At 47.3% G+C, this 21,308-nt stretch overlaps 2 protein-coding genes across 2 annotated transcripts in view; both read left to right on the forward strand.

Annotated features, from left to right (window-relative positions):
* The window catches only part of LOC146757493 (uncharacterized), a gene marked incomplete at its 5' end in the record, with an annotated part of 360,734 nt that overhangs the window by 25,188 nt on the left and 314,238 nt on the right, over window positions 1–21,308 (forward strand). The gene's annotated exons all lie outside the window — the stretch shown is intronic.
* LOC146757495 (olfactory receptor 14J1-like) lies at window positions 3,423–4,400 on the forward strand. Its single transcript, XM_085520653.1, has one exon. It carries the CDS (start codon window positions 3,435–3,437, stop codon window positions 4,398–4,400), a length of 966 nt encoding a protein of 321 aa, XP_085376779.1. The 5' UTR covers window positions 3,423–3,434.

Here is a 21,308-nt window from a genome sequence, read left to right on the forward strand (position 1 = left end):
ACAGTGAAGTTTCTTGGAGTATTAATGGGCCCACTGAGGGCCATTAGCAAGCAAGCTTCCCAAGGCACTAGTTAGAGCAGATAATTGTAAACCATGACTCCAGTCAGGTAAAGGCACTGGCATGGTGGCTCTGATGCTAAGAAAATCCTCCTTTGTCTTAAGAAGCAAACAGGACAAGCCCTGATTCCCAGACCCTTGGCAGGGAGGTCCTGTCTCTCATGTTGGCTCAGGGCCCTTCCTGGGGCAGTGGGATGGAGGTCTGTATGATGTTAAATGAAAGACATGGGGACAGAGATCCCAGGCTCTGCATTGGGTACAATGTTAATGTCAAGTTCATGTCCCATGTGTGCCCTGTGTCTCATCACAGGATGTGGGGTGTGAGAAGGGCCCCATCTAAACAAGCAGTCAATCACAGTGAAACTCTGAACTTCAGATCTCTCAGTTCCAGTGCCCTCCTGTGCACACCCTCCCATCGCTTGATGTCCTTTATGTTCTGCATTGGTCAGAAGTGCACCTAGTGCATCGCGGTGAGTCTGTAGCAATGCAGAGCAAAGAGGGACAACCCTTTCCCTCACCCAGTTGGCAATAAATTCCCTGATGCACTCCAGGGGACCGTTAGCTTTCCTGGCTGCCTGGGCACATTGCTGACTCACTTCCAATTTGATGTTGACCAGGACCCCCAGTCCTTTTCAGTCAGAGCGTTCTCCAGTGTCCCTTATACATTCTGTGTTTATGTCCAGGTTTGCACCTACCCAGTTGCACAATTAGGCACTTGTTCTTGTTTGACATTATTCACTTGGTGCTTAGTACCAACTGGTACCCACTTCTCTGACTTGTCCACATCTCTCTGCAAGTCCTCTCCACCCTCAGTGGAGGCAGCAGCACCTCCTCATCTGGTATCATCAGCAAACATCAACAAAAAGTCTTGCATGCAAGTCATTCGCAAAAACATGACAGAGAAGTGACAATAAAATGGAGCTCTGGGGAACCCTGCTAGTGACCATCTACCAGCCTGTTGGAACCCATTGACTCTAATCCTTTGGGCCTGACCTACCAGCCAACATCTCACCCACCACATTCTGTTTCTGTCTAGCCGTATGCAGGACGTTCTGTCCAGAAGGGTTCTATGAGAAATAGTCTTAAAAGCTCTACTAAAATTCTCAAGGATAACATCAACTGTCAACCCTTGGTCAACCAATTCACTAACATTGTCATAAAAAGAGCTATAGTTAAACAGGACCTTCCCCTCGGGAACTTGTGTTGGCTGTGACCAATGACACAATTGTCCTTCAGGTGATTTTCAATCACTCCCACCATCACTTTCTCCATAATTTTACCAGGCACTGGAGTGAGACTGACAAGTCCATAGTTGCCCCTGTCATCTTTGTTGCTCTTCCTTACAATGAGACAACATTTGCCAGCTTCCCGTCAACTGGTATGACCCTAGATTTATTTACATGCCATTGAAATGCGAGCCCAGAGCATACTAAGGTGTCATCATTGTAAGGACATAGATGTGTCAGAGCTTTGCAGTGCCTTGAACTCTAGAGTATAAAACAGATGGAGCATAGAGAAAGACTGGCTTCTTCTGTTGGTTAGCAGAATAACACTACATGATACATGGGGTCTCTGCTCTGCTGGGAGTGTGGATGTGCCTGAAGTTAGCAAGGCCTTGCTTAGGAATCTTGACAGGCTGGAGAGCTGGGCTGAAGCTAATGGGATGAGGTTCACCAAGACCAAGTGCCACATCCTGAACTTTGGGACCTGGAATGGACTGCCCAGTGTTGGGGTGGTGGATTCACTGACCCTGGAGGAGTTCAAGGAATGACTGGTTGTTGTGTTGAGGGACATGGATTAGTGGGAGCTATTCGTGATAGGTGACCAGCTGGAGTGGATGATCTTTTAGGTCTTTTCCAACCTTGGTGATTCTATGATTCTATGATATCCTGTCCTTGTATGAGTGCCCTCTTTGAGCAAACACTCTCTGGGAGGACTCAGCACATGTCTGGAATTAGTCACTGACCACTTGAAATCTGGTGTTTAATTCAACAGATTTTAATGTACTGTCATGAAGCTGTTGTCTTTCAGGAGCGGTTGGCCATTAATACCCCGGGACACCACAGGGGAGATGAGTGGGAAGGATAAGAAATGACATCATCTGTTACTGATATGGACTTGGCTCCTCAGATACATGGAGCTCATAAATGTGGGCAATGTTTTAGCTGTGCACAGGTGCATCTCTTGTGCGCAGCACAGCAAGGCTGGGGCTTCATCAGCAGTTGACATGAGGATAGAAGAGAAGGGAGAGAGAGCGTACAGAGTTCACACAGTGTGAGCCTGCTGTGAGCTGACTGCTGGAGCATTGATAACAGACCACAGCATGGTAAGTGTCTAGCAGTAGGCAATGGAGCTTCTTTTCCTGGAGGGATCACCAATCTGGGACACCCCATAGCTGATCTGGCTGCAGGCACCGCATGATTCGTTACTATGTTAAAAGCCTTCTGCTCCAACTGAGGGCTTCCGTGCTGCAGTATCAGACCACAGCCATGAGGGCTGCTTGTCCCAGCACGGCTGCAGGCTGTGCAGCCGGGGCTGCAGGCTGGTGCCCAGGGCTGTCCTGCAGAGCAGGGTCCCTGCTGTGCCCCAGGGGCTGTGTGCCGGGTATGGGACTCTGCCGCCTGCCAGGCTCAGCACTCAGCCTGCCCGGGGAGCTGCCCAGGGTGCTGCGGGGAGACGGGTGGGGGGAAGGAGACCCCAGCAGGGCTTGTGCTGCCACAGCTGCTGCCTGGGGCAGGGGATCACAGCTCCACTGCTCAACAGAATGTTTGTGAATGGTCTTGGCAAGAGGAGAGCGAAGGCAGGGATTTTGCAATTATTTTTCTGAGGGAAAGCAGAAAGGACTGGAGGCAGAAATAGAATAGGGGCTGTAAAATTTAAAACACAGCTATGTTACTCACAAGTATGTTTTCAATCAATTGCTTGTTTTGTGAACAGTGACATAGGTTGTGCTTTCAACCTCTCATTTCTAAAAGGAAAGAATCAGTTTGTTGTTATCTGAAGACTTTAATATTGCACTTACCCTGCAAACAGGCATATTTGTCTAAGACATATTGAAGTGCAAAAAGGCTGGGGCTGGGGGTCTAAGAGAAGCTGGAGTAAAAATATGTGATGAGTAAAGGGCACCTAACAGGAAAGTATTCAGGAGTCTGGGATATGATTATGAAATGAGAAAAAAGTAAGAGCTCCTTAATCTTCTACTTCTGTAGTGACGGTGAAGCTCACGAAAATAAATTGAAGTTATGGAGTTAAATGAAAATTATCCAAAGGTAAATGAAAACATTTCACAGTACAGCAGAAGAACTGTCTCTGAGAATGGTCTGGACTTGTCATTATCTTCTGCACTCTGAGCAGGACTCCAAGCCCAACAACAGCAGATGCCCAACAGCAGCTCCATCAGCGAGTTCCTCCTGCTGCCGTTGGCAGACACGCGGCAGCTGCAGCTCCTGCACTTCTGGCTCTTCCTGGGCATCTACCTGGCTGCCCTCCTGGGCAACGGCCTCATCAGCACAGCCGTAGCCTGCGACCGCCGCCTGCACACCCCCATGTACTTCTTCCTCCTCAACCTGGCCCTCCTCGACCTGGGCTGCATCTCCACCACTCTCCCCAAAGCCATGGCCAACGCCCTCTGGGACACCAGGGCCATCTCCTACACAGGATGTGCTGCACAGATCTTTTTCCTTCTCTTCTTTGCCTCAGCAGAGTATTCCCTTCTCACCATCATGTCCTATGACCGCTACGTTGCTATCTGCAAGCCCCTGCACTACGGGACCTTGATGGACAGCAGAGCTTGTGCCACCATGGCAGCAGCTGCCTGGGGCACTGGGGTTCTCAATTCCCTGCTGCACACTGCCAGTACGTTTTCACTGCCTCTCTGCCAAGGCAATGTTGTCAACCAGTTTTTCTGTGAAATCCCCCAGATCCTCAAGCTGTCCTGCTTAGAATCAAGTCTCAGGGAAGTTGTGTTTCTCATTTTTAGTATCAGTTTAGCCTTTGGGTGCTCTGTTTTCATAGTTGTGTCGTATGTGCAGATCTTCATGGCTGTGCTGAGGATGCCCTCTGAGCAGGGAAGGCACAAAGCCTTCTCCACGTGCCTCCCTCACCTGGCCGTGGTCTCCCTATTTATCATCACTGGCTTTTATGCTTATCTCAATCCCTACTCTGTCTCCTCTCCATCCATGAACCTGATGGTGGCAGTTATGTACTCAGTGGTACTGCCAGCACTGAACCCTATTATCTACAGCATGAGGAACCAGGAAGTCAAGGATGCAGTGAGGAAAGCGATGTCCATATGTGTTTCAAAAACATTGAACTGCCCATCTTTTCTAATTCATGACAAGTAATGCAGCTTTTTACTGTTGCAAACACTTTGTTTTATTTAGTTTTGATCAATTTTTATAATTGTAATGTATTAAATGTTATCCTTTTTTTTTTTTTTTGCTAAAATGTAATTATTGAAATAAATTCCTCTTATCTTGTGCCTTTGTTGTGTAGCCCAGAGACACTGTATATAATGAACCAGGCTCTCTGTGATCCTTAACAGAATAAAGGACGTGCAGTGACTTTGTCTGTCCTCCTTCTTGTGAGACATTTATGGAGGTCTTCGGGTTGGATGTGCTCAGAAACCCACAGTCCAGCAGGAAGCAAATAGCTATTCATCAAACTGTGCCGTGACTTCAGCCTGCAACAGCTGATGGGCCATCCCTGGTCTCCTGGCTGGGGTCTGTGTTTTCAGGCTCACATCTGTCAGTGCCTCTGACAGGCCAGCAGCAGCAGCTGATTTGCACGTTGGTTGTCACGTCCCCTCTTCATCATTCCCTGTGAGACCCTGCACAGGACAAGTTCTTGGATATGGGTTATCACATCAGAAGTTTCCAAGCTTCATAGAATCATAGGATCATAGAACTACCCAGGTTGGAAAAGACCTTGAATATCATCAATTCCAAACGCAGCCTAACCATAGTACACTAACTCTAACAACCCTCTGCTAAATCATATCTCTGAGCAGCACATCCAAAAAGCTCTTGAACACATCCAGAGACGATGACTCAACCACCACCCTAGGGACCCTATTCCTGTGTTTAACTACCCTTTCTGTAAAAAGGTGTTTTATAACGTCCAGCCTGAACTTATCCTGGCACAACTTGAGGCCATCTCCCCTCATCCTGTCACTTGTCACCATTGAGAAGAGAATTGCCCCACTCTCACTGTAAGCCCCCATCAGATCCCTCAGCCTCTCCTCATAGGGTTGATTTTCCAAGCCCTTCACAAGCCTCTTTGCCCTTCTCTGGACCTGCTCCAGTACCTCCATGACTTTATTGTTCTGAGCTGTCCAGAAATGAACACAGTACTCGAGGTGAGGCCTCACCAATGCCGAGTACAGGGGTAGGATGACTTCCCTAGTCCTGCTCACCCCACCATTCCTGATCCAAGCCAGGATGCCATTGGCCCTCTTGGCCACTTGGGCACACTGCTGGCTCATATTCAGCCAACTGTCCATCAGCACACCAAGGTCCCTTTCCATCAGGTAGCTTTCCAGCCACACCTCCCCAAGTCTATATGGTTGCCTGGGGTTGTTGTGACCAAAATGCAGGACCCAACAACTGGTCCCATTGAAGCTCACGCCATTAATCTTGACCCATAGATCCAGCCTATCCAGGTCCCTCTGTAATGCCCTTCTCCCCTCAGGCAAATCAACACTCCCTTCCAACTTGGTATCCTCTACAAACTTACTGAGGGTGCACACAATCCCCTCATCCAGATCATCAGTGAAGAAATATAGAAGATATACAAAATAGCTTCCAAAACCCAAAGATGAACTCAGAGCTGAATATGTACAAAACTTAATTTTGTCAGCTGCAAATTTTATCATGATATAAACCAAGGTCAAACAGCATAGCAAAATAAATACCCTAATCCAGAATCCAGAGTTGACAAATAATGCAGCAGGGAAAGGAAGCAGCAAGCAAGGAGCTGTGCACAGAAGCTTTATGAGAAGGCTCAGCAAGCTCCACAAATAAGTGAACAATCAGCATCATTGCCAGCAGTTCTCCAGCTCCCACGAAGCCCTGTGTTATCTCACTCTGAATAGATGTGCTGTTATCTCAACCCTTGGAGACTCACATCAGGCACCAAAATGACGGTGGTGGTTGAACCCAGCAGGCGGGTCAGCTGCACACAGTGCTCTGTGCACTGCCCCATTCCCAGTGCGATGGGGAGGAGAACTGGGAAAAAAAGCACAACTTGTGTGTTGTAACAAAGCAATTTTCTAAGAGAGATAAAAGGAGAGGAGTAATAGTTATCACTATATATCCGTTGATATGGAATTGTATGTAACAATTGATGCACAAGCACTTGCTCAGCACCACCAGACTGATGCCCAGCTGGACCCTGGGCAGTCAAGAGACTGAGATGAACTCCCAACACTTTCAACACTCCTTCTGCTTGCTGTCAGATGGTACGCAACATCCCTTCAGCCACTTTCAGTCAGCTGTCCTCACTGTTCCCTCCCACTTCCTTGAGCCCTCCACTGACCATGGCCTTGGCTCTGTACAATGATTCTTAGCAGCAGCTGTAAACACCAAAGTGTTATCAACGTTTTTTTTCACCTAGAACCAAAAAACTGCACCATAGCATAGATAGTCTGAAGAAAAAATTCCATCCCAGATGTAACTCATATTCCTGCTTTTCCTCCTCCTCTTGTTCTTCCTGATCAGGAAGCAAGGAACACAATCTGCTGTTCTCCTCTTTGTGCCCTTTCCATCAGTTCTCATCTGGCTCCTCTGCCATCCCCAGGCAGAGCTCAGTGCACTCTCACAGACGGCAGCAGCCATTTCTAATAGTCCCTGGCCATCCGTCATAAAGAATCGGTATCTGCTCTGCTACAGTTCAGAGGTGAGAACCATCCCACCATGTCCCTGAGAGACAAACAAGACCCTAGGCCTGAAAAGGCACAGAGATTTGGAGTTCGCTGAGTGAATGTTTGTGGTCTTCTCATTAGTGTAAAGATTCTTCAGAAAGCATCCCCTTCCAGAAGCATGCTTTGATTTAGCCTGTCTGGGCCTTGCATCTACACCGTGGTACTGATGTTCAGGGCATTGCTCAGAAGCAGCAGCCTGCATGAAAGGAAATGCTCTGTGGTTTTCTCTTGTGTTGTCCCGTTTATTTCCCATGCTACCCGCACTGGTCTACAGGCACTATAGGGCAGCAGGAGGTTGGGGTTACCCCCAGAGGGTACACAGTAAGATTTAGGACGAGGTATTGGCAAGAAGACTTTCTCTGAGGAATCCTCACACAATCCTATGGCACAACTCAGAGGCTTTCCCTGCAATCTCCAACAGCAACAACATCCCTCAGCCCTTCTCTGTCACATCCAATTCCCCTCCCTTCCTACTTCGGACCTGGCTTAAAGCCCTTTAATCAATCAGTGCAGGAGCATTTCAGATGGGGTCATGGAGGAGGCAGACTGCCATTCTTGGGGTGGCCATTTTCCCAGGAGGGCATGGTGGGAGGGCTTTGTCCCGTCTGGTTCCACCAACACTTGCATCCACCCAGCAGAAGGCTGTGCCCTCTGTGTCCCACTTGAACTCTGCATGGAGCTTACAGTTGACAATGACATGGCTGAGAAGCTCTGGGCATGGATTAAGGGATAGGGAAGTAAGGTACCTTCCTAACTTCCTCCCTGGATGCCTTAGCAACTTCTTTGTAATCTCCCAAAGTATCCTGTCCCTTCTTCCAGAGGGCGTAGATTCTCTTTTTCTTCCTGAGTCTCAATAGTTTTTCCCAGTTCATCTGCACTGGTCTTCTTCCCCTATGGCTCACCTTATGGCATTCAGGGACAGCCTGATCTCGTGCCTTTAAGATTTCCATCTTGAGGAGTGTCCAGGCTTCCTGGACCCCTTTACCCATAAGGAGCGACTCCCAAGGGACCCGTGCTACAAGTGTCCTGAACAGGTCAAAGTCCGCCCTCTAGAAGTTCAGGATAGTAGTTTTGCTAGTCACCCTTCTGACATCTCCCAGAATAGAGAATTCTACCATTTCATGGCCACTCTGCCCAAGACAGTCCCCAGCCTTCTCAACTCCTACCAGTCCTTCACTGTTAGTGAAGAGCAGGTCTAGCAAGGAACCACCCCTGGTAGGACTTCATACCAGCTGCGTAAGGAAGCTATCTTCCATACAATCTATAAACCTCTTGGACTGATTCCTCTGCTCTTTATTATATTCCCAGCATATATCAGGGAGGTTGAAGTCTCCCAAGAGAATGAGTAAGCTTCAGTAAGCTGCTCATAGAATGCCTCACCCATCAATTCGTCTTGATTAGGTGGTCTATAAGAGACCTTTAGCAAGATGTCACACTTACAGACTTTCCCCCTGATCATTACAAATATGCACTCATCTCGATGGTTCTGAAGCCCATGTTCTTCAACATCAAAACTCTCTTTAATATAAAGGGCCACACCACCCTTCCTTCCTCATCTATCCCTTCTGAAGAGCTTGTAACCATCCATCACAGCATTCCAGTCATGGCAGTGGTCCCACCATGGGTCGGTAATAGCAACTAGGTTATGGTCTGTCAGATGCACAGTTGCTTCCAGCTCCTCCTGCTTGTTGACCAAGCTGCGTGCATTGGTGTAGACGCACTTCAGCTGAGGCATCTGCCTCTCTCCCAGCTCAAACAGCGTTCCCCTAGGCTCATCTCTGGTGAGCTCTGTTTTGTCCCCTCCCCCATCGTAGCTAGTTTAAAGCTCTTTCGATAAGCCCCACTACATTCTGTGCTAGGATTCATTTCCCCCTTTGAGACAGTTGGGTTCCATTCACGGATAACAGGCCATGGGCCAAGTAAACTGCCCTGTGATCAAAGAACTCAAAGTTTCTGTCTCAGTACCAACCTCTGAGACAATTGTTCATTGCTTTGCTTTCCAAGCCTGCTCCATGTCCCTCACTGCCCCTGAAGGTATAGAACAAAAAAATCACTTGATCTCCCACTCTGTGAACTAAATGGCCTAAATTCCTGAAATCTCTATTCATAGTTTGTAGTCTTATCTAAGAAATTTCATCACTGCCCACCTAAACTATGAGTAGTGGAAAATAATCAGTGGGCCTAACCAGCATGGGGAGTTTCCTCGTTATGTCCCTGACCTGAAGCCAAGAAGGCAGCAGACTTCCTGACGGCTCGGGTCCAGTCTGCAAATGGGGCCCTCTATTCCTCTGAGAAGGGAGTCACCCACCACGGCCACCCTTCTTTCTTTCTTTCATGTCAGAGGAAGTCACAAGGCTTGGTAGTGACTGCCTTGCATTAGGTTTTCTCCTAGGCAGATCATCCATTGCCTCCCCATTCTTATCTCCTTCAGATTTCAGAGTGTCAAACCTGTTGCTTAGATGGATCAGGGGTCGAGGGCTAGGCAGTCATGGTGGGGCTCCTGTGATGTTGAGTTGGGACTCTCTTCCAACCCTCCTCATCAGTCAGGTCTGTCTGACTGTGACAGGGCAGGGAGTCAACCACTTTTCTGGGGGTATCTGCCTGGCAGCCTTCCCTCGGGGATGCCAGCAAGTCACTCCACCAGCCCATCTCCAGATCACACACCCTGATGGTAAATTGTGAGTAAAACCTTGAGTAAAGTGAGAGTTCACCTAGAGAAAAGTATGAGAAGAAACCTGGATTGACGTGAGGGTAAACCCAGAGTAAATCCAGGATCCCATCCAGCGGGTATACATAGCCTCTAAGGGCAACTATTTCCAGTGTTGCTGTGTAAAAATATAGGTTCCTCACATCTAACCTATGTCTCCCCTTTTTAATTTAAATCCATTTCCATTTGTCCTGTTATCAACAGACCATCCAATCCTTATTCTAGCATTAGGCATCTCATCCTCAGATGGAAACCCTGGGGCTGAATTGGGATCAGTTCCTCAATAAAACCACGGGAGCTGGGAGTTCACCTAGCTGAGTTCAGATGTGCACAGTGAGGTGTCTGTGTGTGAGTCCCTCATCTGAATCCCTGGTCTTTATTCAACAACTGCTCGTACACAGTCTCTCAGTGATGCCCAAGGTGCCTTGGGTGATCCTAGTTTTGTGCTAGTGCTTGTAAACTGTGACGGAAAATCTATGAGATAGACAGCTCCTTCTGGAGCATCAGCTGAGGGCCAGAATGGAGGAATTCTTGGCCATCCTAAATACCACCACAGCCTCGTTCTTAGGGCACACAGTGTGTCTTTTGCACCTGTCCCCATGGAGTACATAGTGATATTCAGCTTACCGAAAGGATGAGCTCAGAACAGAAGAGACAGATCTTTCTCTCTGCTCCATCTTTGGCATAGTCTGCATTTCAAGGCATTGCAAAAGATATGGCACATCTACGTTCTTGCACTGATGACACTTTAGTATGCTCTGGGCTCGCATTTCAATGGCATCTAATAAATCTAGGGTCATACAAGTTGACAGGGAGCTCACAAATGTTATCTCATTGTAAGGAAGAGCAAGAAAGATGACACGGGCAACTATGGACCTCTCAGTCTCACTACAGTGCTTGGTAAAATTACGGAGAAAATGATGGTGGGAATTATGGAAAAACAGCTGAAGGACAATTCTGTCATTGGTCACAGCCAACACAATATCCCGAGTGGAAGGCCCTATTTAATTTCAGGTCTTTTTATGACACGGTTATCCATTGAGCTGAACAAGGGAAGGCAGTTGATGTAATCCTTGAGGATTTCAGTAGAGCTTTTGACACTATTTCTCCAGCACCCTTCTGGACAGAAATTCCTGCATACGGCTAGACAGAAACAGAACGTGGTGTGTTGTAATACAAGAAGAATTTTACAGAGCAGCAGACATGGATCGAGATAAAGATTTCAAAGAGAAGCAGTTGCGGAGCTGGATAAAGAGCATGAGAACCAAGGTCACCTCTAGGAAAAGAATGAATGGCTTGTGGCTTTGAAGGGGGGTTATAGGGTTGTTATTGCAGTAGCTTTCCTCCAATTAGTGTGTGTGATTTTTGGACGCCCTAGTCTGTCTCCTATAAAAGTATGGCTTTTAGGGCAATAAACTGACTCAGCTATATGTAAATATATTGGTGTGTATCTCTTTGTCACAGCACGCTGACCTTCTGCCTTTCAGGTTCACAAGCAGTGGTGGGTGAGCAGTTGGCCAGTAGATCTATCCCAAAGGATTATAGTCAGTGGGTTCCATTGGACTGGTAGATGGTCACTGTCAGAGTTCCCCAGGGTTCCATTTAAGGCCACTTTCCTTTCATGTTTATGCAGATGACTTGCATGCAGGACTAGAAGATGTTCTGAGCAAGTTTGCTGATGAGACCAGATGAGGAGGTGCTGTTGCCTCCACTGAGGGTGGAGAGGACTTGCAGAGAGATGTGGACAAGTCAGAGAAGTGGGTACCAGTTGGTACTAAGCACCAAGTGCATAAAGTATTACAAGAACAAGTGCCTGATTGTGCACCTGGCAAGGGGCAACACTGGACATACACACTGACTGGATATTGGACACATGAGAGTGGTCTGACTGAAAAGGCTTGGGGGTCCAGCTCAACATAAAATTTTTAGTGAGTCAGCAGTGTGCCCAGGCATCCAGGAAGGCCAACGGTCCCCACGAGTGCATCAAGCAATTTACTGACAGCTGGGTAAGGGAAAGGATTGTCCCTCTTTGCTCTGCATTGCTACAGCCTCACCTGGAGCACTGGGTGCACTACTGGGCAATGCAGAACATAGAAAACATCAAACTATGGGAGGGTGTGCACAGGAGGGCACTGGAACTGAGAGATCTGATGTTCATTGGAACTGATTGCTTGTTCAGACTGGGCCCTACTCACAACCCACATCCTGCGATGAGACACAGGGCCCATATGGGACATGAACCTCACACTGTCCTTGCACCCCATGCAGAGCCTGGGATCTTCTGTCCCCATGTCTTTCATTAAACATCATACAGACCTCCATCCCACTGCCCCAGGAAGGGCCCTGAGACAACATGAGAGACAGGATCTCCCTGCCAAGGGTCTGGGAATCAGGGCTTGTCCTGTTTGCTTCTTAAGACAAAGGAGAATTTTCTTAGCATCAGAGCCACCATGCCAGTGCCTTTGCCTCACTGGAGTAATGGCTTCCAATAATCTGCTCTAACTAGTGCCTTGGGAAGCTTGCTTGCTAATGGCCCTCAGTGGGCCCATTCATACTCCAAGAAACTTCACTGTTACTTCTGACTTTGTCTTGCTGAGCACTTTGTTCAAACTTCTCTCTGCGCTGGAGGTTGATGGATGCAGCACCATCCCTGGGGTCCATTATAACCTAAAGAGCCTCTTGTGCCTTGTGCCTTCCTGTTCTCTTCTTCAAGTTTTCAGAACTTGTTCAGCAAAATGGAGACAGCTTAACGAGCAAGAATCCAAAATGCATTTATTGTCTATTTATTTATAGTTTGTTTTATACAGGAAGTAAAAGAAGCATTCTGCTACTGATGTCAATCCAGGATGTCCCCAGTGAGTTCTATTCTGTTTCTGTGTGGACAAAGTTCCTCCTCATCCTCCCCACCTCGCTTCTACTCACATTGGCCCCATGGGACTTGCATCACTTTTCCTCACATCACTCTTCTCTTCTGCCATCACCCGCTCAGTGTTAAACCTCCTTTGTACCAACTCCCAATGGCTTTCCACAGAGAACCAGCTGCACATGGAAAAAGAAAGAATTCTCTTTATTCATGGCCAACAAACAGAAGGAAAGGTGATGCAATTGAATGAACAGTAAAACACAGTGATCAACTGATGCCATGTCCAAGCGGCTTCTATTGAGGTTTATCTTTCATAGGGAATATTTGCACAAGAAATGAGTTAGACACAGATAGGATGGGATAGACAGAATCACGGTAAAGGAGCTGACAACAGACTTTTGAGGAATGGAGCAAATTCCAGTAATCTCCCTGGGATAGATCAGCCAGGGAGTTGGGAGGTATCAACACTGAACAGGACTCGTGAGTATTTCTCACTTTGAGACGGGTTAACATACTCTTCTTGATTTCTATCTTTGTCTTCAACTCTTTTTTTCACTTTTACTGACATTAATGAGCAACTTACAGAATTCATGCTTTCTTTGAAGCATGAAAAATTAAAAGAGAGAAAGTGAAAGAAAAATAGAAATAGAAAAAGAAAAAGGAAAATGAAAAGGAAAAAAAAAGGATATGGAAAGGGAAAGGGAAAAGGTAAAGGAAAGAAAAAGGAGAAGAAAACGACATAGAAAAAGAAAAAGTAAGAGAAAAAGAAAAGATAAGAAGGGATAGGTAGAATCACGGTGAAGGAGTTGACAACACAGTCCATCAGCTGTCTGTGTCTCTGAACCTGAAGGCATTTGTGTCCAGCGAACACAGTTCTGGAAAACATCGTAGTTTCAGTAAAAGAAAAAAAAAGACATCAAATCACCTCAAAGATTCGTATTTACAACTTATAATGGAACAAGACTCATGAGAATTTCTCATGTTGAGAAGGGTTAACACATTTTCATTGATTTCCATCTTTGTCTTCAATTATTTGTTTCAGTTTTATTGTCATTTATGATCAACTATTAAGCTTACAGCCTCAAAATAAATAAATAAATTAAAAGAGATGCATTTGCATCTTGCACATGGCCTGATGCCCCTTTTACCTTCACAGTTCCCACAAGTCCTTCCATGCCGGAGAGTATGAGATCCAGCAGAGCACCTCTCCTCTTTGGTTCCTCCATGGCTTGGTCAAGAAGCTGCCATCTGTGCTCTCCATGGATCTGCTGGATGCCACATGCCCTGCTGTGCTGTCCCTGCCGCAGATAATGGAGTGACAAAGGCCACCAAATGGGACAAGGGACAGACAACATCAGATTCCCATCTGTCTGCAGAGGGCTCCTTCCATTTACTCTCCCTGATCAGGAAGACAGGAAAAGACACTGATGGTCTCCTCTGTTTGCCATTTCCATTAGTTCTGACCTGTCTGCTCTTCCATGCTGGTCTGCTGCTTGCTTGTCCAGGCTCCTGGGACACAGGGAGCTCATAAAAGTGTGCAGGGCTGCAGAGAGAAAGCTGTGCCCAGGAGCAGCTCTTGTGCACAGCACAGCCTGCAGCTCCCAAAAGGAGAGGAGAGAAATTGAAGAGAACTTACAGGAAGTGTGAAGTGTGAGTGGGCTGTGAGCTCTCTGCAGGAGCATTGCTCACAGACCATGACAAGGTAAGTCTCACAGCTGACCATGAGCTGCTTTTAATTAAGGGGTAACTATAACTGGGACATCCCATAGGAGATCTGACTGCAGGCACTGCATGTTTCTTTACTGTGGAAAAAGCTTTTTGCTCCAGCTGAGACGGGTGCCCAGGGCTGTCCTGCAGAGCAGGGTCCCTGCTGTGCCCCAGGGGCTGTGTGCCGGGTATGGGACTCTGCCGCCTGCCAGGCTCAGCACTCAGCCTGCCCGGGGAGCTGCCCAGGGCGCTGCGGGGAGACGGGTGGGGGGAAGGAGCCCCCGGCAGGGCTTGTGCTGCCACAGCTGCTGCCTGGGGCAGGGGATCACAGCTCCACTGCACAACAGTATGTTTCCTAGGGTCCTTTGCAAAAGGAGAGCCAAGGGAGGGGGTTTCCATTTCCTGTTCTGAGGCAAAGAGGTTTGGAGTCAGAAATCTAAAAGGGACAATAAGAGTTCTGAGAATTTTTCGTCAACCAATTGCCTGTTTTGTGAACAGTCACACATGATGTGCTTTCAGTCTACCCTTTCTCGATGGACGGAATTATCTTCATTTTCTGTAGGCATGAATAATTCACTTATCCTACAAACAGGCAGCATTTTCTAACTGAAACTGAATGCCACAGAAGCTGGGGTAGGGGGCTTTAAGAGCAGTTGGGGTAAAGATATGAGACATGAAACAGATGAATATATCCAGGGAGAAGGGATAAGAAAATAAGAGGAAGGTTAGAGCTCCATATGCTGCTTCTGCTTAAGGAATGTTGAAATACATGAAATTAAATGCAAGTAATGGTGCTAAATGTACACTGTTGTAAGAGAATGAAAACATTTCACAGTATAGCAGGAGTAGTGCCTCTGAGAATGGTCTGGACTTGTCATTATCTTCTGCACTCTGAGCAGGACTCCAAGCCCAACAACAGCAGATGCCCAACAGCAGCTCCATCAGCGAGTTCCTCCTGCTGCCGTTGGCAGACACGTGGCAGCTGCAGCTCCTGTACTTCTGGCTCTTCCTGGGAATCTACCTGGCTGCCCTCCTGGGCAACGGCCTCATCAGCACAGCCGTAGCCTGCGACCGCCGCCTGCACACCCCCATGTACTTCTTCCTCCTCAACCTGGCCCTCCTTGACCTGGGCTGCATCTCCACCACTCACCCCAAAGCCATGGCCAACACCCTCTGGGACACCAGGGCCATCTCCTACACAGGATGTGCTGCACAGATCTTTTTCCTTCTCTTCTTTGCCTCAGCAGAGTATTCCCTTCTCACCATCATGTCCTATGACCGCTACGTTGCTATCTGCAAGCCCCTGCACTACGGGACCTTGATGGACAGCAGAGCTTGTGCCACCATGGCAGCAGCTGCCTGGGGCACTGGGGTTCTCAATTCCCTGCTGCACACTGCCAGTACGTTTTCACTGCCTCTCTGCCAAGGCAATGTTGTCAACCAGTTTTTCTGTGAAATCCCCCAGATCCTCAAGCTGTCCTGCTTAGAATCAAGTCTCAGGGAAGTTGTGTTTCTCATTTTTAGTATCAGTTTAGCCTTTGGGTGCTCTGTTTTCATAGTTGTGTCGTATGTGCAGATCTTCATGGCTGTGCTGAGGATGCCCTCTGAGCAGGGACGGCACAAAGCCTTCTCCACGTGCCTCCCTCACCTGGCTGTGGTCTCCCTAGTTGTCTGCACTGGCTTTTTTGCCTACTTGAAACCCCGCTCCATTTCCTCCCCACTCCTGGATCTGACATTGGCACTTCTGTATGCAGTGGTTCCTCCAGCACTGAACCCTGTTATCTACAGCATGAGGAACAGGGAGATCAAGCACGCTCTCAGGAAGGTGTTGCAATAAGCACTATTCCAGCTTCCATAAAATGGACAACTTCCTCATAGGATTCCCAGTGATGGTTCTTCATGTTTTATGCATCTTTGATTGTTTGATCATGTGACATATAGCAACGTGAAAAAAAATGTTATTGAACTTATAAATAAAATTGTATAACACTTATTTCCTACCTAATTTCCTTTTTTCATTCCAAGAGCTTATGTAAACATGTATCCAGATTCCCCGAATACGTTAAAGTATACCTAAAAAGGTTTCAAAATAGATTTTACTTAGCTTTTCTTTTTTCCTACTTTGTCTGGATTTGGGGAGGTACAACCACAGACAGCAGCTCAACGTGCTCTTTTCATTTCTGATCTCTTTACACCACCACAGTTCTCTCAAGTCCTCTCATTTGTGCAGTCCTGATGGTCTTGTGTGTCTCACGACCGTCCTGTTGTCTCTACAGCAGCAATCCAGGGCTGCAGTCAGTAGCCGGCAATATGAACAGGTCTGTCAGAGCTGGTCTCCTTGCTGGCACTGCCATAACAAGAGGGCCCCTTTAGAGCAGGACCAGAGAACTGGAGGGAGGCCTCTTCCAAAGCTGATGTAAGGGATATACCTCAGGAGCTGCTCCCTGAGAAAACCTTCAGATCTTCAGGTGCTCTTCACTGTGTGACCAGATCAGATTGAATAGTCCCAAGGAAATCCGTAAGCATCTCGGGGCAGTGCTGTGGTTTAAGGTTTATGGGTTGAGACAAAGAGGAAAAGAAAAGGATAATAATTATGACAAATGTATTTATACATATATAATATATTTAGTGTATTTTCACACATATACAACATATGCAGTTGCAAACATATATGAACTAATCCCTATGCGCATCTGTTTGCAAGTCCAGGACTAGCTGCAGGGGTTTTAACAGCCACAGGGTTCACTGTAGGAGCTGAAGTGGCTGTCGGGCTGTTGCAGGAGTTGAAGTGACCTCAGAGTTCATTGCCAGAGCTGAAACCACCACAGGAGATGTGACTATGTTGTAGCAGCCACTGGGCTCATTGGAGGGGTTGGAGCCACCGCAGGGCTGTACTTCCTCCCTTGGGAGGAATTTGTTGCATTTTCTTATTACCATACTTGAAACAGATACAGGACCCGTAGCAGGAGTGACTGCAGAGCTCATTATGAGGGATGGAGTGACAGTGGGATCTGTCCCAGAGCTTGGAGCAACTGCAGGACGTGTAGCAAAACCTTGGAGCTGCTGCAGTGTCTGTGCCAGGAGTTGCAGAGGCTGCAGCACTGTCAGCATTTCCAGCTCTCTGGATCTGGCACACCGCAGTCATGTGTGTTTCTTGGGGGTTACCAGTGCCACAGCAGACCTGCCCCCACTATTCTACCAGTTTCTCAGGATCCTGCAGTTGCTCGGAGATGAAGTTCCAAAGCCCTGGGGGTGCCCACCGCTCCAGGCAGCTGCCCAGACCATCCCACACCCCCTGCCATGCAGAGCCTTCTCACCTTGGGGCAGATCTCTCACTGATATTCCTGAATAATGTTTAACCTCAATCACCGAATCATAGAATCACCAAGGTTGGAAAAGGCCTAAAATTTCATCCAGTACAACCGTTCACCTATTACCTATAGCTCCCACTAAACCATGTCCCTCAACACAATATCCAGTACACCCCCGGACTCACAGAGGCGACAATGTAAATTGTGTGATTCCTAATCATATGGACAATGTTACTTCCAAAACCCAAAGATGACCGCAGAGCTGAATGTGCACAAAACTTCACTTTGTCAGCTGCCAATTTTATCGTGGTACAAACTGAGGTCAAACAGCATAGCAAAATAAATACCCTAATCAAGCATCCAAGCACCAAGTAAGGAGCTGTGCAGTGAAGCTTCATGAGAAGACTCAACAAGCTCCACACATAGGGAGCACATCCACACATATCAGCACCATGGCCTGCACTTCTCCAGCTCCCACAAAGCCCTGAGTTATCTCACTCTGGACAGTTGTGCTGTTATCTCTACCCTTGGAGTCTCACATCAGGCACCAAAATGACAGTGGTTGTTGAACCCAACATGTGGCTCAGCAGCACACAGTGCTTTGTGCTCTGCCTAATTCCCAGTGGGATGGGGATGAGAACTGGGAAAAAAAATACAGCTTGTGGGTTGTAACAAAGCAATTTACTAAGAGAGATAAAAGGAGAGGAGTAATAGTTATCACTATATATCCGTTGATATGGAGTTGTATGTAACAACTGATGCACAAGCACTTGCTCAGCACCACCAGACTGATGCTCAGCTGGACCCTGGGCAGTGAAGAGACTGAGATGAACTCCCACCCCTTTCAATACAATTTCTGCTTGCTGTCAGCTGATTGAGAACGTCCCTTTGGCCACTTTCAGTCAGCTGTCCTCACTCTGTTCCCTCCCAGCTCCATGTGCCCTCTACTGACCATGGCCTTGGCTCTGTACAACACTGCTTAGCAGCAGCTGTAAACATCAGAGTGTTATCAGTGGTTTTCTCCTAGAACCAAAACACTGCACTACAGCAGACAGTCTGAAGAAAACAATTCCATCTGAGCTGTAACTCAGATTCCTGCCTGTCCCCTCTTCTTGTTCTTCCTGATCAGGAAGCAAGGAACAGAATCTGCTGCTCTTCATTTTGAAACCTTTCCATCAGTATTCAGGTGGCTCCTCTGCCATCCCCAGGCAGAGCTCAGTGCCCTCTCATGGATGGCAGCAGCCTTTCTTCTTCTTCCTTGCCCATCCATCATGCAGAATCTGTACCCCATTTGCTACAGTACAGAGCTGAGAATCAACCCACCATGTCTCTGTGAACCAAACAAGACCCTAGGCCTGCAAAGGCACAGAGATTTGGAGTTAGCTGAGTGAATGTTTGTGGTCCTCTCATTAATGTAAAGACTCTTCAGAGAGCATCCCATTCCAGAAGCATGTTTTGGTTTTGCCTGGCTGGGCCTTGCATCTACACCGTGCTACTGGTGTTCAGAAGATGGCACACAGGTACCAGACCCATTGTGGGGCTCACAGTTGTCCTGTGAACATTGTCACTACCCTGGGCATGTCTTTCCTAAAGGTCCTCAGCAGCATTTGCCAGCTGGCTGGGGGTGTGCTGGAGACCCCAGGGAACTGCCATTCTGTTGTAATACAAGAAGAATTTTACAGAGCAGCTGCCATGGATCAAGATAAGCACTTTACAGAGCAGCAGCTGCGGAGCAGGATAAACAGCATGAGAACCAAGGACACCTTTAGGAAAAGAATGAAAGGCTCGTGGCTTTGAAGCGGGGTTTTAGGGTTCTTATTGCAGAAGCTTTCTTCCAATTAGTACGTGTGATTTTTGTACACCGTTGTTTGTTTGCTATAAAAGTACGGCTTTTCAGGCAATAGATGGACACAGCTATATTTAACTATATTGGTGTGTGGTTGTTTGTCCTAGAACGCTGACCTTTTGCCTTCAGGTTCGCCAACACATGGGGGCTTGCAATGTCATGGGATTTAACTCTTGAACACCTGTGGGATCCCGAGAAACTAAGCCAGTATTTGAGTCAGGGATGGTGCAGCCTAGATAGATCTAAGGGGGTATGACTTATTTGGGGCTTGAATTGGGCTTACCGTGCTCTATATAACACTGTTCCGAAAAGAGAGAGTTTGCGAGCTGAGGTTTAAGCCAAAAAGGGAAATCCCCAAGTCAATTTTGATCAGTCACAGGAGGCACCAGTAACAATATCAGTTGCCCCTGTGGAAGGCAAGAAATGGAAATGGATGTCCTCACGTCTAGAACGGAAAAAAGAAGTGGAGGAGGAGGCAACAGAAGATCCAGCTGACAGGTCTGGATCAGTACCGAGAAAGGCAAAAGGAAAAGTGGCGTGAAGAAGAGAGTGATGAGGAGGAAATCTCTATTACTATTTGTCAACCCCTGAAGACGACTGAAATTGAAGGCATAAGAAAGGAGTACACACATGGCACCAGAATGAATCTCTTGTTGTAGTTTGTTGTGACGTGTCAGGCCCTTCCCCATATTCTGGAAGAATCTTAGTGACATGTAATACAGTGGGTGTAGACGAAAATGCGTAGGTTATATAAGGATGTGTCTGTTTCAATAAATTGCCATTTTGCCACTTCATCTCCTTGGTGTCACTTGGTAATTGGCCTAGCTGCTGCTTCAGTTGAAGGTGAGAGGTCGTAAAGCCATTAACAATCGTAAAGCCTTCACGTGTATCATCAAAAAACTCAGCTATTAGACATACGCGCTTTCGAGCTCGAGCAAGGAACAACAGTAAATTGCACTGCATGTTTCCTTGTGGTGTTACCTACATGACCACAGAGAAGACATGAAAAAGTGGCATGACCAGCCTACTCCTGTACTATTAGCACGGGTGAGAGAACCACAAAACAGTCCAACCACCAGTACGGCTGCTCCAGTTATCACAGGTAACCAATAGAGGGGCCCTGCCCTCAGACAAGGGAGTGGAAGGGATAATAGAGTTTATTGGACTGTGTGGATTTGATGGCCTGGCACATCAGAACCACAGAAATATAAGGCGCTGGTGGATACTGGTGCACAGTGCACCCTAATGCCCTCCAGTCATGAAGGGACAGAATCAATCCATATTTCTGGATATCTCTCAAGAATTGACTATGTTGGAGGCTGAAATAAGCCTCACTGGTAAAGACTGGAAGAAACATCCTATGTGAGTGGCCCAGGGTTTCCGTTCATACTTGGTATTGATTACCTCAGTAGAGGGCATTTCAAGGATACTAAGGGGTATCACTGGGCCTTTGGAATCGCTGCTGTAGATATGGACAACATTAAACAGCTGTCATTTTTACCTGGCCTGTCAGAGGACCCGTCTGTTGTGAGGCTGCTACGAGTAAAAATAAAAGAGCAGCAGGTACCGATTGCTACAAAGACAGTGCACAGACGGCAATATCGCACCAACAGGGATTCCTTGCTCCCCATTCATGATTTGATTCGCCAGTTGGAGAATCAGGGAGTGATCAGTAAAACTCACTCACCTTTTAACAGTCCCATATGGCCAGTGCGTAAAGCCAGTGGAGAATGGAGGCTGACAGTAGACTACCGTGGCCTGAATGAGGTCACACCCCCACTGAGTGCTGCTGTGCTGGAGAGCAAATAATTCAAATTCTTCTATGAGCCAGTTTTGCTATTAAGTGAAGCAAAGTAAAAGGGCCTGCCCAGAAAATTCAGTTCTTAGGTATAAAGTGG

Source organism: Coturnix japonica, chromosome 20 (assembly GCF_054131305.1).
Source record: "Coturnix japonica strain WE chromosome 20, WE-NBRP24, whole genome shotgun sequence".
Taxonomy (NCBI): Eukaryota; Metazoa; Chordata; class Aves; order Galliformes; family Phasianidae; genus Coturnix; species Coturnix japonica.

What these genes read in the sequence shown, in the direction of transcription:
- LOC146757495 (XM_085520653.1), top strand. Translation starts at nt 3,435, where the DNA reads ATGCCCAACAGCAGCTCCATCAGCGAGTTCCTCCTGCTGCCGTTGGCA.